Source organism: Benincasa hispida, chromosome 1 (genome assembly GCF_027475165.1).
Source record: "Benincasa hispida cultivar pf3 chromosome 1, pf3_genome.v1.1, whole genome shotgun sequence".
Lineage (NCBI taxonomy): Eukaryota > Viridiplantae > Streptophyta > Magnoliopsida > Cucurbitales > Cucurbitaceae > Benincasa > Benincasa hispida.
In genome coordinates, this window is record NC_143478.1 from 81,734,448 (window position 1) to 81,748,160 (window position 13,713).

The 13,713-nt window shown below is 37.7% G+C and overlaps 1 protein-coding gene and 1 pseudogene across 2 annotated transcripts; one reads left to right on the forward strand and one right to left on the reverse strand.

Annotated features, from left to right (window-relative positions):
• The first annotated feature begins 682 nt into the window (after positions 1–682).
• LOC150038765 (gamma aminobutyrate transaminase 3, chloroplastic-like) lies at positions 683–13,378 on the forward strand (annotated as a pseudogene). The gene is made up of 10 exons (XR_016529957.1): positions 683–749; positions 835–911; positions 1,004–1,045; positions 1,378–1,419; positions 11,342–11,389; positions 11,477–11,563; positions 11,654–11,741; positions 11,837–11,915; positions 12,226–12,316; positions 12,398–13,378. The product of XR_016529957.1 is annotated as a gamma aminobutyrate transaminase 3, chloroplastic-like (transcript).
• On the reverse strand, positions 12,797–13,389 carry LOC120087738 (uncharacterized). Its single transcript, XM_039044628.2, has 2 exons — positions 13,199–13,389; positions 12,797–13,094 (listed from the first exon to the last, which is right to left on the reverse strand). The coding sequence occupies exons 1-2, from the start codon at positions 13,292–13,294 to the stop codon at positions 12,981–12,983; spliced, it is 210 nt and encodes a 69-aa protein (XP_038900556.1). The 5' UTR covers positions 13,295–13,389; the 3' UTR covers positions 12,797–12,980.
• Between the last annotated feature and the right edge of the window lie 324 nt (positions 13,390–13,713).

Genomic DNA, 13,713 nt, shown 5'->3' on the forward strand with positions numbered 1-13,713 from the left:
TCTCATGGACGTAGTCAATCTTGTCGAACCACGTAAACCTCTGTATTTCTTCTTCTTGTCTTTATCTTCTTGCTCGTTCGACTGTAATCTTTCTACAAATCGTGCGCCATACAATCTCGTTTCAAATCGTATTGAATACAGAGTATCGAGTTCAATCGTGCATTGATCTTCGCTATCGAGTAGCTTCGAGTTGTTCGTTTTCACTTTCGAGTCCCACCGAGTAAAGATCAAGACTCATCGAATAAGATCGTTCCATCGAGGATTCAACAAAAACTCATCAGACAAAGAAGGGAGTTCTCATCTAGCATCGAGTAGGAAGACATCGAGGGTTGAGTATCGATCATCGAGTAGGAAGACATCGAGGGTCGAGTATCGATCATCGAGGATTTGGCAGAATATTTCTTAGCCTTTTCTTCATCATTCCAGTGTTGATCTTGAGTATTTAGGCCTAGTGAGGATTGATTAACCCAACAATGTAGTTTGTTGGATCTTTTGGATAGGGTGCTACTTCCATAAGAGAATTAATTTATTTTATCATGGGGGACAATTACTCATGAAACTCAAGAACTAGAGTGAAAAAAGTTGTCTTAAGGAGACAACATTAAGTCGTTGGATTCAAATTCTCTTAAGTATACCAGATTCTATATATTTTTTATTTTTGGGGACATTACTATCTATATAACATGACATTCTAGCTCCATTTGTTCTACACATTGATTATCTACATTACCGCCATTATCATTTTCCAGGTTTTGATCTTATGCATGGATGTGTATTTAATTCACATCCTTTTATTATTTTTCCAGGCATGAACTCTAGAACAACCTATATCAGGTGAGATGGAGGAAGAGTTTTCAACCAGATTAGCCAAAAACTTGGAAGACTTTATACTCAAAGAGGGACCAGAGATAGTAAAAACTTGAATACTATACTTTGAATTAGAATATGATCACATGATACCACAATTGACTCTTTATCTCATGTGTTTGGTTTTTCACTTTAGATTGTTGCCTTCATTGTTGAACCTGCCATGGGGGATGGTGGTGTGATTCTGTAAGACTCCTAGTTATTAAAATAGTAAGATTAGTAATAGAATATTAGTGTGGTCATTAAAAGGGGGCAAATGAGTAATTAGATATGAAGTTGGTTAGGGATTTTAGTTATAAATAGAAGAAGAGGGGTTGGAGGGGAGTGTGAAGAATCTGGTTGGAATTTCCTTTAGGAATTTGGGAGAGACTAGCCCTCTCGAAAGACTAGAGTTTATCTTGTCATTTTGCTTATGAGTTTTTAGCATATTTCAATATATTTTCCTATATTTCTATAATTAATATGCCCTTGAATTTATTCTATATTCTTGAGTACTGTTATTGTTAGGAGGGATCCTAACAAATTCTTCCACCTGCAACTTATTTTGAAAAGGTAAAATCAAGATCTTTGCATGATGAGATGCTTAAATTAGTAAAAGTATGCAACAGTAAGACTTTTCTTGTTTAGCTGCCTGTTATTATATTCTCGTATTTCTGTTTCATTTTTTTTCTCCTTTTATATTTAGTTTGCTTTCATCTTTTGTTTGATATAAGATGACTAATAATATTGTAGAAGCATAAGTGATAAGAAAGAAAAGAAATTTACTATAAAGATATTAAAGACACAATTACATGAATAAACTCCATCAACTTCACTATCTTATTATGCACACTCATAATAATAGCTGGTTTTTAAAAAATTAGGCATTTGGTCCATCATACAATTGTTTGTTTTCTCAAACATACTGTTAATACACATTTTGGATCTTTGATCATAAACATGTTGACGAGATTAGAAGAATTTAAATCAAAAGCTTGAAAGACAATAATAGCTGGATACTCTTGAGTATGAACAAATAATAATCATAATAATAATCAAATTGATCAAGAAACACAACTTTGTTGTAGAACTCCATAAGTGGTTTCTGATAGGCCTCCAATTATACTGCAATATCAACGAAGAAAGAATAGAGGAAATAAGGGAAAATTGGCGGTTGAGTCGGCTAAGGAGGCTGGGGACCACAACTAAACTATTTTCAATTATGTTGGGAGAAGTTGTGGTTTAAAAGAAGAAAGAAACTAAAAGAGAAGGCATGGAAGATTGAATATCTTGAGTAAGGGGAGTGAACTCTCGAGGGTGGGAGTTCGAAAAAGTCTATCGTGTAGAATCAGTCGAGAAGTGCCGCTCATCGCCTACTTCATCTACTAAGTGATTGTGTAGAAGAGCTTCAGCGATCATGGTAATGTTGATGAGCGATTGCGTAGTGTCTGTAAGCGATCGTGTAGTGTTGGCAAGCGATCGTGTAGAGTTTGTAAGTGATCGTGTAGTAAATGTAAATGATCGTTTAGTGTTTGTAAGCGATCGTGTAGCAATAGTAAGCGATCGTATAGTTATTGATTGACACTCATCGTTTAATAAAGCGCAAGTTCATCGTTTAGCTGTTATGTTATGTGATTGTGTCAACTCACTTAATCAATAAATACCTTTTAAAAAGATCAGTTTCCTATCAAATTGGTGTTAGAGCAACCACCTGGGTAGGCATGACTCATAAACATTTTGAGGAAAAACTGGAGTTATTAGACCAGAAGATTTTTGGACTCGGAGTCAAAATGCAGAAATTGCCAACCATAGAGGAGAATTTGGCATCGTTAGCAAAGAACATTGAGCGATTGGGATTGCAAGCAGAGAAACATCAACAGATGCTTATTTCCTATGTTACAAAAATGGTGAAGGGAAAGGCAAAAGTGACAGAGGAGACAAAAGGATTGAATGTCAATAATGTGTGTGGAACGAATAGTTTAGTGAAAGCAGTCGGTGAAGAAGCGACTTGCGATCGAAGTAAATTCAAGAAAGTGGAGATGTCGGTGTTTAGCGAAAGTGATCCAGATGCATGGCTATTCAGAGCAAATCGCTATTTTTAGATTCATAAACTGATTGAATCTGAGAAGATGATGGTGGCGGTTGTGAGGTTTGACGACACTGTATTAGACTGGTACCGGTCGAAGGAAGGTAGAGAGTCGTTCAGAGATTGGGAAGATTTGAAGAAAAGGATGTTAGTGCGATTCCGATCTTTAAGAGAGGGATCGATTTGTGGAAGATTCTTGGTTATTAAACAAGAAACTACTGTAGAAGCATATTGAAATCTGTTTGATAAATTGGTAGTGCCATTGCCACATCTACCAAATGAAGTATTAGAGGAGATATTCATGAACGATTTAGCGCCGTGGATAAAAGCTTAAGTCAAATGTTGGGATCCGTCTGGGTTAGCGCAAATGATGTCGTTAGTGCAGCATGTTGAAGATAGAGAAAATGCGCAGGTTGAAACGGGACGGGCGCGAATGTATGGAGGTCAGATCCAAAACTTGAACTCTTTGAAATTCAATATAGAAAATATGTGTAAAACGGAAGGTGGTAGTGAACTGAAAGAGGGAGGGAAGTCCAGAGAGTCATTTTCGATAAGGACAATCACGTTACGAGGAGTGTCAAATAACGATAACCGGAGAGAAATTCCGACAAGAAGGTTAACATATGCTGAATTCCAGTCGAAGAGAGAGAAAGGACTTTTTTTCCGGTGCGATGAAAAGTATACTGTTGGGCATCAGTGCAAAGGGCGAGAATTGAGAGAACTGAGATTACTTGTCGTGCATGCGTCCGGTGAAGAATTGGAGTTGCACGTAGAAGATGAAATAAGAGAAAAGACACTGGAATTGAATATGTTGTGTCGAACTTTCTGTGAATTTGGTTGTAGGATTGACGAACACTCGAATGATGAAGATTAAAGGGGAGGTCAAAGAAGAACTGGTGGTGATACTGGTTGACTGTGGAGCCACCCATAACTTCATATCAAATGGATTAGCGAATCGTTTGCAGTTGGAAATCACGGAAACGACAAATTACGGAGTAGTTTTGGGATCGAGAATTGCAGTGCGAGGTAAGAGGGTATGCAAGAATGTAGAAATGAGGTTGGGAGATAGGAGGGTGAATGATAGCTTCCTACTGTTAGAGCTAGAAAGTGTTGACGTGATTTTGAGGATGTAGTGGTTACATTCTTTGGGAAAAACAAAGGTCGATTGGCAGAATCTAACAATGACATTTGCTCATAAGGGTCGAAAGACTACTTTGTAGGGGAATCCAAGTCTGACGAAAGCAAGAATCAGTTTGAAATGTATGGTGAAAACCTGGGAGGCTTAAGATCAAGGATTCTTGGTTAAATGTAGAATGATAAGTGGAGGTGAGTCTGTGGCAGAGCAAGGGGGAAACGAGGAAGCCGACTCCATACCAGAATCTCTATCAACCTTGTTAAAAAAGTTTTAGGACATATTTGAATGGCCAGAGGAATTGCCCCCTCGTCGGAGTATAGAGCATCACATCCTCTTAAAGGAAGGAACCAGTCCAATAAATGTTCGTCCATATAGATATGCATATCATCAGAAGGCTGAGATGGAGAAATTGGCAGAAGAAATTTTGGATTCGGGCATCATTAGACCAAGCATTAGCTCCTACTCTAGCTCTGTTCTACTGTTTAGAAAGAAAGATGGAGGTTGGAGATTTTGTGTGGATTATTGTGCTCTCAACACTGCCACCATTCCAGACAAATTTTCAATTCCTCTAGTGGAAGAACTTTTCGATGAATTAAATGGAGTTTCTCTCTTTTCCAAGCTGGATTTGAAGTCAGACTATCATCAAATAAGGATAAATCCACGGGATGTTGAGAAGACTGCCTTCTAGACACATGAAGGGCATTATGAATTTCTGGTAATGCCTTTCGGTTTAACTAATGCACCTTCCACATTTCAAGCACTGATGAATAATATATTTAGGCCTTACTTACGTCATTTTTTGTTTGTATTCTTTGATGATATACTTGTGTATAGTAGAAATCTAGAAGAGCATTTGCAACATCTTGAAGTGGTATTATCAGTATTAAGGGAACATGAACTTTATGCTAATAAGAAGAAGTGTCAATTTGCAAAGACAAAGTGGAATATTTGGGGCATATCATTTCAAAGAAAGGGGTGGAGGTCGATCCGGAGAAGGTGCAGGCAGTGTTGAAGTGGCCGATACCTAAGACAATGAAGGAGGTGTGGGGGTTCTTAGAATTGTATGGTTATTACCGCAAATTTGTACAAAACTATGGCAGTATAGCGGCTGCTTTGACACAAATTTTGAAATGAGGGACTTTTCAGTGGACAAAGAATGCTTAATATGCTTTTGAGAAGCTAAAAAATGTTGGGTATTATGTCCTAAAAACTCGCTGTTTGTAAAATGATAAACATTTTCTATTATCAATATACTTGTTATTGATCTCATAAATTGATTAAAATTTAAATCCAATAAACTAAGACCCATGACTATTGTATGAGTACTTGAACTTTATGTGGAGACATAAGAGTAGATCGGGTTCGAGTAAATAGTCAAAATGATCTATGGTACATGAATGAGGTTGGGTACCTTATTCTGGTAACATCATTGGATGCGGCCTACTCTGTAGTTGTTACAAAGAGTTGTAAAGTACTACATACGATGTGATCCTAATTCGTACATGTTATGACATGAGGAGTAGGGGCGTCCTATGCAATGAGTTTGCATAAGATCTGGACCAAGAAATAAGTCATTCTTACTTTATAACACTGTTTACTGTTTAAGACTGAATATTTCACCTAGATGGCCTAGGTAACTCGATCTTAATCCTGAGCTAACTATGAACTCCTGTTTATTTGGGATTGCCCTTAGAATTGCATAGTTGAGGGTTGGCTCAACAACGTCGGCTCAATAAGACTCCCTTTTCAGGAGTAAGACCGGATAGATATCTAAGGACATAGGGTGCAAGACGGAGTTCACACCTACCCAATTTAGGGATAGAAGAAAGGTTGTTCTCTCAAGTACTGAATCCAGGTCTTGAATAAGGGGTCCCACCCTCTCAGTGGGCTGAGAGAGTTTGGTTTGGTGATTGGATCACAAACCAATTGTTCATTAGAGGATCATAAGGACTTGAGGAATAAGACGTAATCTCGGGGGTAAAACAGATATTTGACCCAGCCATTATTACAAACAACCTGTGAAGGGTCGACTTGTTGATTATGGTTAAATCATGTGGATATAATATATCTACAGTGAGGGGAGTACAACTATGGCCTTTAGTGGAGTGACCCATTAGTTAACGAATGGAGATCAATTTGGTCTAATGAGTTTAGTCAATTAATCTCGGATCGTTGGAGCCCATGATCTGTAGGTCCACTAAGTACCCTACTAGCTCGTAACGGACTAGCTCTAGAATAGCGTGATAAGTTAATTTGAAACGTTCAAATTAGAATTAAGAGAATTAGTAATTATATGAGATATATCTATGTTTATTTTAGAATTAAACGGAATAGGAGAATTTATATATTTAAATATAATTTAAATATATAAAGATGGATATGTGTTAAAATTAATTTAATATTTGATATTAAATTAATTAAGTTTTATTTAATAATTAATTTATGAAATTAATTAATTTTTCATTTTTAAAATCAAATAATTTTTTTTAAAAAAAAATCAAATTTTGATTTTTGGATAAAATTGAAAAAGGAAAAGAAAACTAAAACACAAATGGAAAAATGGGTTTTTCCATTATCCATCACTAAACTAGCTCACACATGAAACAACCATTTGCCTTGTCTTCTCCAAGCATGAGCTGCAACTCATGCAGCTCTTCTCTTTGCATATTGATCTGCAATATAATGAGAAGATTGGAGTGAAAATTGGGCATTACGTGATGCATGTTCCTAAAATATGTGTTGATAGCCATGCGTCGATGGTCATGCGTTAGAATGAAAACCGCCAACAATGTATGCGATGACCATGAGTCCTGCCACAAGTTTTCTTGCGTTCACGCCAAGTATAACATGAATGCAAGTTTCTCGGATAATTTGAAGTCGAACACAAGGACTTGTAACTATATGTTTGCGGTGATTGTGCATGTGGCGGTATAAATAAAAGAATGAAGGGGATATTGCTACGTTAATCCTACTCCTACTCCTATCTATCAGACAACGCAATGAGAATATGCATGAAAGGTAGAGATGTGACAAACTTTGACATGAAATAAATGAATGGGAAAATAGATAAAATGCGGAGATGTTTTCATTGCAACCCTTAAGAGTGACCACAAGGGAACCTTAGTCAGCGTCAGACTATGCGATCATGTTACAACCATACACGACAAGTCATTTTCCAATGGAAATGCGGTGCTTCTAATTATAGAATGCATGTGTTGAATGCAAAGCGTCCATAGAGCTTATTTCTAAGTCTCTACTCTTGTCCTATGCGATGATGCAAAATGCATGAAAGCAAGGTGACCACATTCAATCCTATCCTATCTCTAGGATGCATGCGATGCGTTAATAAAAAATAGTGCTCATTCCTAAGCGTCTATCTCTTGTTTTATGAGTTCTAATCTGGCTCTCTCGAGCCTAGATTCTGACCTGACCTTCCTAAACCTAGATCTTGTCCTTAGACTACCCTCTTGAGTATCTCTAATGGACGAATGAAGCATATATAATACAAGACAATCACATAAACTTCGCTAACCTACAATTGTTACTATCCCTAGTGAACAACACATACCTTGCTTAATGCGTCCAACCACTTACCCTCTCGGGCAGTTGATTGTTACTGACTTCACTCATAGACAAGCAATGCGTTAGCCCATAGACAGACATTGTAGCAGCTTCACACTAAGCAAATAAGATTACTCACATACTTGCACAATGCACACCTCTCGGTGGGTTGCTACATGCTTCATATCCCTAATCCACATGACTAAGTATGAAATACCCAAGCAATCTCACTAAGTGTTGCAGTGAAAGTAAAGATGCTAAGCAAGAAGATGGAGATGGAGTCAAAGGAATAAAGAAATGCATTGAAAACACATTGTATTAATTTCTTAATTCAAAATGTCATACAATACAATATAGGAAAAGAAAGGAAAAAGAAATGACTGGCTGGAAGTAAAACTTTGCTTCCAGCGGATGTGCGTCAAGGCTACCGGTGGTGCTATGGATGGGTGGAGGAGTTGACTCTCTCGAGATCTAACTCCGGTCGAAGGCTCTGGTCGTCACTCGAAATGGATGAAGGAGGTGGAGAACTCTTAGCCATCTTCTCACGCAGTTTTTCTGGATCACAAGGATCCGCCATAGGCGAACCTTAGGCGAAAACCTTGGATTCAACCTTGGGCGAAAACCCTAGATAAAATGAATTTTAGCTCATTGACTGCTATTTATAAAGCTTGGATCGCCGATAACATTAATTGGACTGCTCTGAGTCTGACGTTCGGCGTGTTCATCCTTTCTGAACCTCTGCCACTAACGGCGTGGTAGATGAAATGTCAACATCAGCTTTGGATTTTCTCGAGGTAGATGCATTGATGCGTTCATTCCACTTACCTTACGTTGATTCCATTAGAATGCGTTGTCGCATAGCCACAATCATTCAATGGCCGCACTCGTTTAACACCGCAACTCTACATGATGACTGCAATCACTTGACGAGTGCAACTCCCATGCGATGGACACATACGGCTAATTACCGCGACATCCATGCGTTGATCGATGCATTTGCCATGCGATGGAGTGTTTCTCTGCATGCGATCGTCTATGCGATAGTACGGTTTCTGCGTTTGCATTCATTTCCTGCGTTGGCTACAAAAATAGAACATTGGGCGCATAATTAACGCAAAGTAATGGGTTAGCTGAGATTCGACATGCTGATCGACTCAAACTCTTTTTCTCATGAATTCCTAGCATGATTGATGCATATTTTGCCTAAAAACTTTCATAATTCTAAGTAAAAGGTCTAAGATGACATGCATATCTATATGTCATCAGCCGTACAGAGATGGCGACCTTATTTGTTAGGCAGACGATTTGTCATCAAAACGGATCAGAAAGCATTGAAGTTTTTACTTGAACAAAGGACGATATAGCCGCAACATCAGAAATAGGTAACTAAATTGCTTGGTTATGATTTTGAAGTAGTCTATCATCCGGGATTGGAGAATGGGGTCGCGGATGCACTATCTAGAGTGGATATGGAGGCTCAATTGGCCCAGTTATCGGCCCCTATTTTGATTGTTATGGCTGTAATTCAGAAGGAAGTAGAGCAAGATGATCAATTACAAAGAATTAAAAGTCGAGTACTGATGAAGCAGGATAGAGTACAAGATTTTTCTCTCCATCAGGGCGTGCTGAAGTATAAAGGGAGGTTAGTACTTTCCAATACCTCGTCTTTGATACCTACAATCTTGCATACATATCATGACTCTGTGTTTGGTGACCACTCAGGATTCCTGAGGACATACAAAAGAATATCCGGGGAGCTGTATTGGGAAGGAATGAAAATAGCTGTTAAGAAGTAGCTGGAAGAGTGTGTGGTTTGCCAGAAGAATAAATCGATGGCCTTGTCCCCAGCAGGGTTATTAATGTCACTCCTTATTCCTGATGTTGTACGGGCTGACATATCGATGGATTTCATTGAAGGATTACCCAAGGCCAAGGGGTATGATGTGATTTTAGTGGTAGTCGATAGATTGAGCAAGTATGCTCATTTCTTGCCTTTAAAACATCCTCTGAATGCTGGTGTTGAAGAAAATGTATTTTGTAGAGAAATAGTAATGTTGCACGGGGTGCCGAAGTCAATTGTCTCAGACCGAGACAAGGTGTTTGTGAGTCACTTCTGGCAGGAGTTGTTCCGGCTGTCAGGTACCAAGCTCCATCGCAGTACAGTATATCATCCTCAATCGTATGGTCAGACAAATGTGGTAAACCACGGCGTGGAAATATACTTGAGGTGCTTCTGTAGGGATTGTCCTAAAGAATGGATTAAGTGGTTGCATTGGGCAGAATACTGGTATTATACTACGTAAATGTCTCCACTGGTTTTTTCCCTTTTTCAGATTGTGTATGGACGTCAACCTCCAGTGTTGATTTACTATGGTGATGACTACACTGCGAATGCGACTTTGGACCAACAAATGCAAGACAGGGATGCTGCACTGTGAGTACTTAAGGAGCATTTGAGGGTGGCTTAAGAGAAAATGAAGAAGTCTGCGGAGAGGAAACAACGAGATATAGAATTTCAAGCCGGGGATTGGGTATGGCTGAAGTTGCATCCCTATCGCCAAATTTCCGTTCGGCAAAAGCGGTATGTGAAATTATCTCCTAAGTATTATGGGTCATATCAGGTGATTGACAGGGTGGGATTAGTAGCTTACAAGTTGGAGCTTCCGTCAACAGTGTCGATCCATCCAGTTTTTCATGTGTTGCAACTCAAAAAAGTGGTTGGATAGCCAGAAGGAAAATCATTTGTAGATCCTTTTTAGTCAATGAAAATCATACTTGGCTACCTGAACCAGAGGCTGTATTAAGCTCTCGACCTGGGTTGTCACATCGGGGACGTGAAGTTTTGGTGAAATGGAAAGGACTGTTAGAGAATGAGGCGACTTAGGAGGTATTGGATGATTTCCATAATTTTACCTTGAGGACAAGGTAAAGGTGGAGGGGGGAGGTAATGATAGGCCTCCAATTATACTGCAATATCAAAGAAGAAAGAATAGAGGAAATAAGGGGAAATCGGCGGTTGAGTCGGTTAAGGAGGTTGGGGACCACAACTAAACTACTTTTCAATTCTATTGGGAGAAGTTGGGGTTTAAAAGAAGAAAGAAACTAAAAGAGAAGGCATGGAAGATTGAATATCTTGAGTAAGGGGAGTGAACTCTTGAGGGTGGGAGATCGGGGAAGTCTATCATGTAGAATCAGTCGAGGAGTGCTTCATCTACTAGGCGATTGTGTAGAAGAGCTTTAGCGATTGTATAGTATTGGTGAGCGATTGTCGTTAGTAAGCGATCGTGTAGTGTTGGCGAGCGATCGTGTAGAGTTTGTAAGCAATCGTGTAGTGAATATAAACGATCGTTTAGTGTTTGTAAGCGATCATATAGTTGTTGATTGACACTCATCGTTTAATAAAGAGCAAGTTCATCATTTAGCTGTTATGTTATGTGATTGTGTCAATTCATTTAATCAATAATTACCTTTTAAAAAGATCAGTTTCTTTGTTTTTGGAACAGACTCATCGTTAGGTTACAACATGAAATGGTGAAACAAATATTTAACCATTTATCATAGACATCACTGTGAAACAGATCTAACTGTTTGTCACAGACATTCCATCTTTGCTCTCTTGTTTCTGGGCCTGCTCCTGCAATCTAGGCTGCTGTGTTCAAACCCTTAGATTCCCTCATTCATGTCACTTTCATCATTTCACTTTTATGTTGCAGGTCCAAGCTGTGCTAAAGAAGTATGATATACCTTTTATTGCTGATGAGGTACAATTTTTGTCTTCATCATTGTGCATTGTTTACAAGAATGATTTCAGTATAACTCGAGTTGTCCTCAATATATTTTTTCAATAGGTAATCTGTAACTTTGGAAGACTAGGGACAATGTTTGGATGTGATAAATACAATATTAAACCAGACCTCATCTCTAGCAAAGGTGAAGTTCGAATACATTCAACTTTAACAGATACCTTGCTCAGTTAAGGCTTTTCATTGTTTTTATTGAGCCTAATAGTGTGCTGCACTATGTAGGCACTGTCATCAGCTTACATTCCTATTGGAGCTGTTATCATCAGCCTTGAAATATCTGATGTGATATACTCCCAAAGCAACGAGCTAGGTAGATTGCTTATATGTTAAACTAGTTAATCGTGTATAATAATCTTTAAGTCCAGTAACTCACCTATTCTCTTTGTCCAATAATATTACTTCCAGGTTCCTTTTCTCATGGATTTACTTATTCTGGACACCCGGTCTCATGTGCTGTTGCACTTGAAACACTCAAGATCTACACGTATGTTCCTACCCCTGTTCTCTTGGATTTTTACTTTCATTGTTCAGAATGACAAAGAAACCTTAAAAGTGGACAATCATTACAAACATCCATGCATTTTTTGGCACAAGAAAACTGCTACAGTTCATCAAGGTGGATTGGACCTACTTTCGATTTGATTCAATCGGTGTCCTAGTTTGAGGATGTAATCATGATCTGAAGTATAAAATGAATATATGTAATTGTTATGATATGAACTCACATATAGAACACAAAACATAGGTTTAAAATGACACCATATTATTGGTAAGTTTATTTCACTTCATCGTAGGGAAAGGAATATTGTGGAGCAAGTAAATCGCATCTCCCCAAGGTTTCAAGAAGGCATAAAAGCTTTCTCTGATAGCCCTATAACTGGAGAGGTAAGGAGAGTTGCTCACATAATTAAGTTTGATCTATGAATCTGAAGCATCTTCAGTTCTTCAGCAACTAAGATTTTGCAGATACGAGGGACTGGCTTGATGTCTGCCACGGATTTTGTAGACAATAAATCACCAAATGATCCGTTTCCTCCTGAATGGGGTATGTTTTATGTAATTTCCATCGTTATTGATACATCTTAATGGCTTATATCGAGAAAACAGCTTGGTCTCAGAGTCAAGCTTGAATGTCTTGAAGGAACAGGATCATGTCTACTCTCAAGGAACAAATAAATCTTCTAAATGATGGCCAAATTCTTGATGGTACTGGTGAATAGTTGATCAGTTTGTGTCTAAGATATGAGTGATATGTCTATAATCTTGTCCCCTCACCATAACAAAATAAAAAAAAATAAACAGAGAGTATACTTTTTAAGTTATAAAAAGTCTTGGATGTTGTTCATAAATGGCAACTCAAACTACTAGATTCTTAAGATGATGTTTGATATAGATTTCAAAGCAGAAATGCTCTTTTTTTCAGATACATTTCTTGTAATAAAAAGTTCCTTATGGAATTCTTAACAGACATGGCAAAATAAGAAGTAAAAGCTTGTAAAAGTGGCAAATTATCTCACAAAATGTTTAAAGAAAATCAGGGAAGAAATGATCATCTTTTAGCTTCCTTTTCAGCCTTTCTTCTTGCTCGCCTTTCTCTTGAACTCGAAGTCATCTGAAACCCTCCTTTCTGATCCTCAGATTCATCCAAATCTCTGAATGATTTCTTCATAATTCCCCCAATTTAAGAACTCATTAATTGGTTTTATAATTTCAAGTCTAAAAAAGTAAGAAACATGGAAAGATGGGAAGACAGAAGCAGAAAGGCACCTCACGAAGCTCTGAAAAGCTTACGGCGTAGAAGGTAATGGCTGCAGCTGCAACAATGCCCAGCATTGGAATCCCCATTTCCTGCAATCCATCCATTTTCCGCTTCTTTCTCAAGAAATCTGTATTGGAGAGACGATGCTTCAATGATTTGAAGGTAAGTTTTTGTGGAGCTTCCCTTCTAAAGAATGGATAAGATGTACACTGGATATATATATTGAAAAAAAATAATCTTTTTTTTTTTTTTTTTTTTAATTTTCACATATTAAAAAAGTGATTATTTATAGAAATCGCAAAAAAAAAAAAAAAAAAACAAACAAACAAAACAAAAATGGACAGAAATTGAAACTACTGATAAACTTCTATTAATCTCTATCAATAATATATTTTTATCACTTTCTATCGCTATATCAACATCTATTTGTGATAAACAACGATTATAATGTTGATCACAATTATCTAAAAACAACAAAATTTTCAATAATAATGGTAAGTGTATGTATCATAAACTATTAAAA

Coding starts and splice junctions, on each gene's coding strand:
- LOC120087738 (XM_039044628.2), bottom strand. CDS start 13,294: ATGGATGGATTGCAGGAAATGGGGATTCCAATGCTGGGCATTGTTGCA. Junction 13,095..13,198: donor GCTTTTCAGAGCTTCGTGAG/GTGCCTTTCTGC, acceptor GGAATTATGAAG/AAATCATTCAGAGATTTGGA.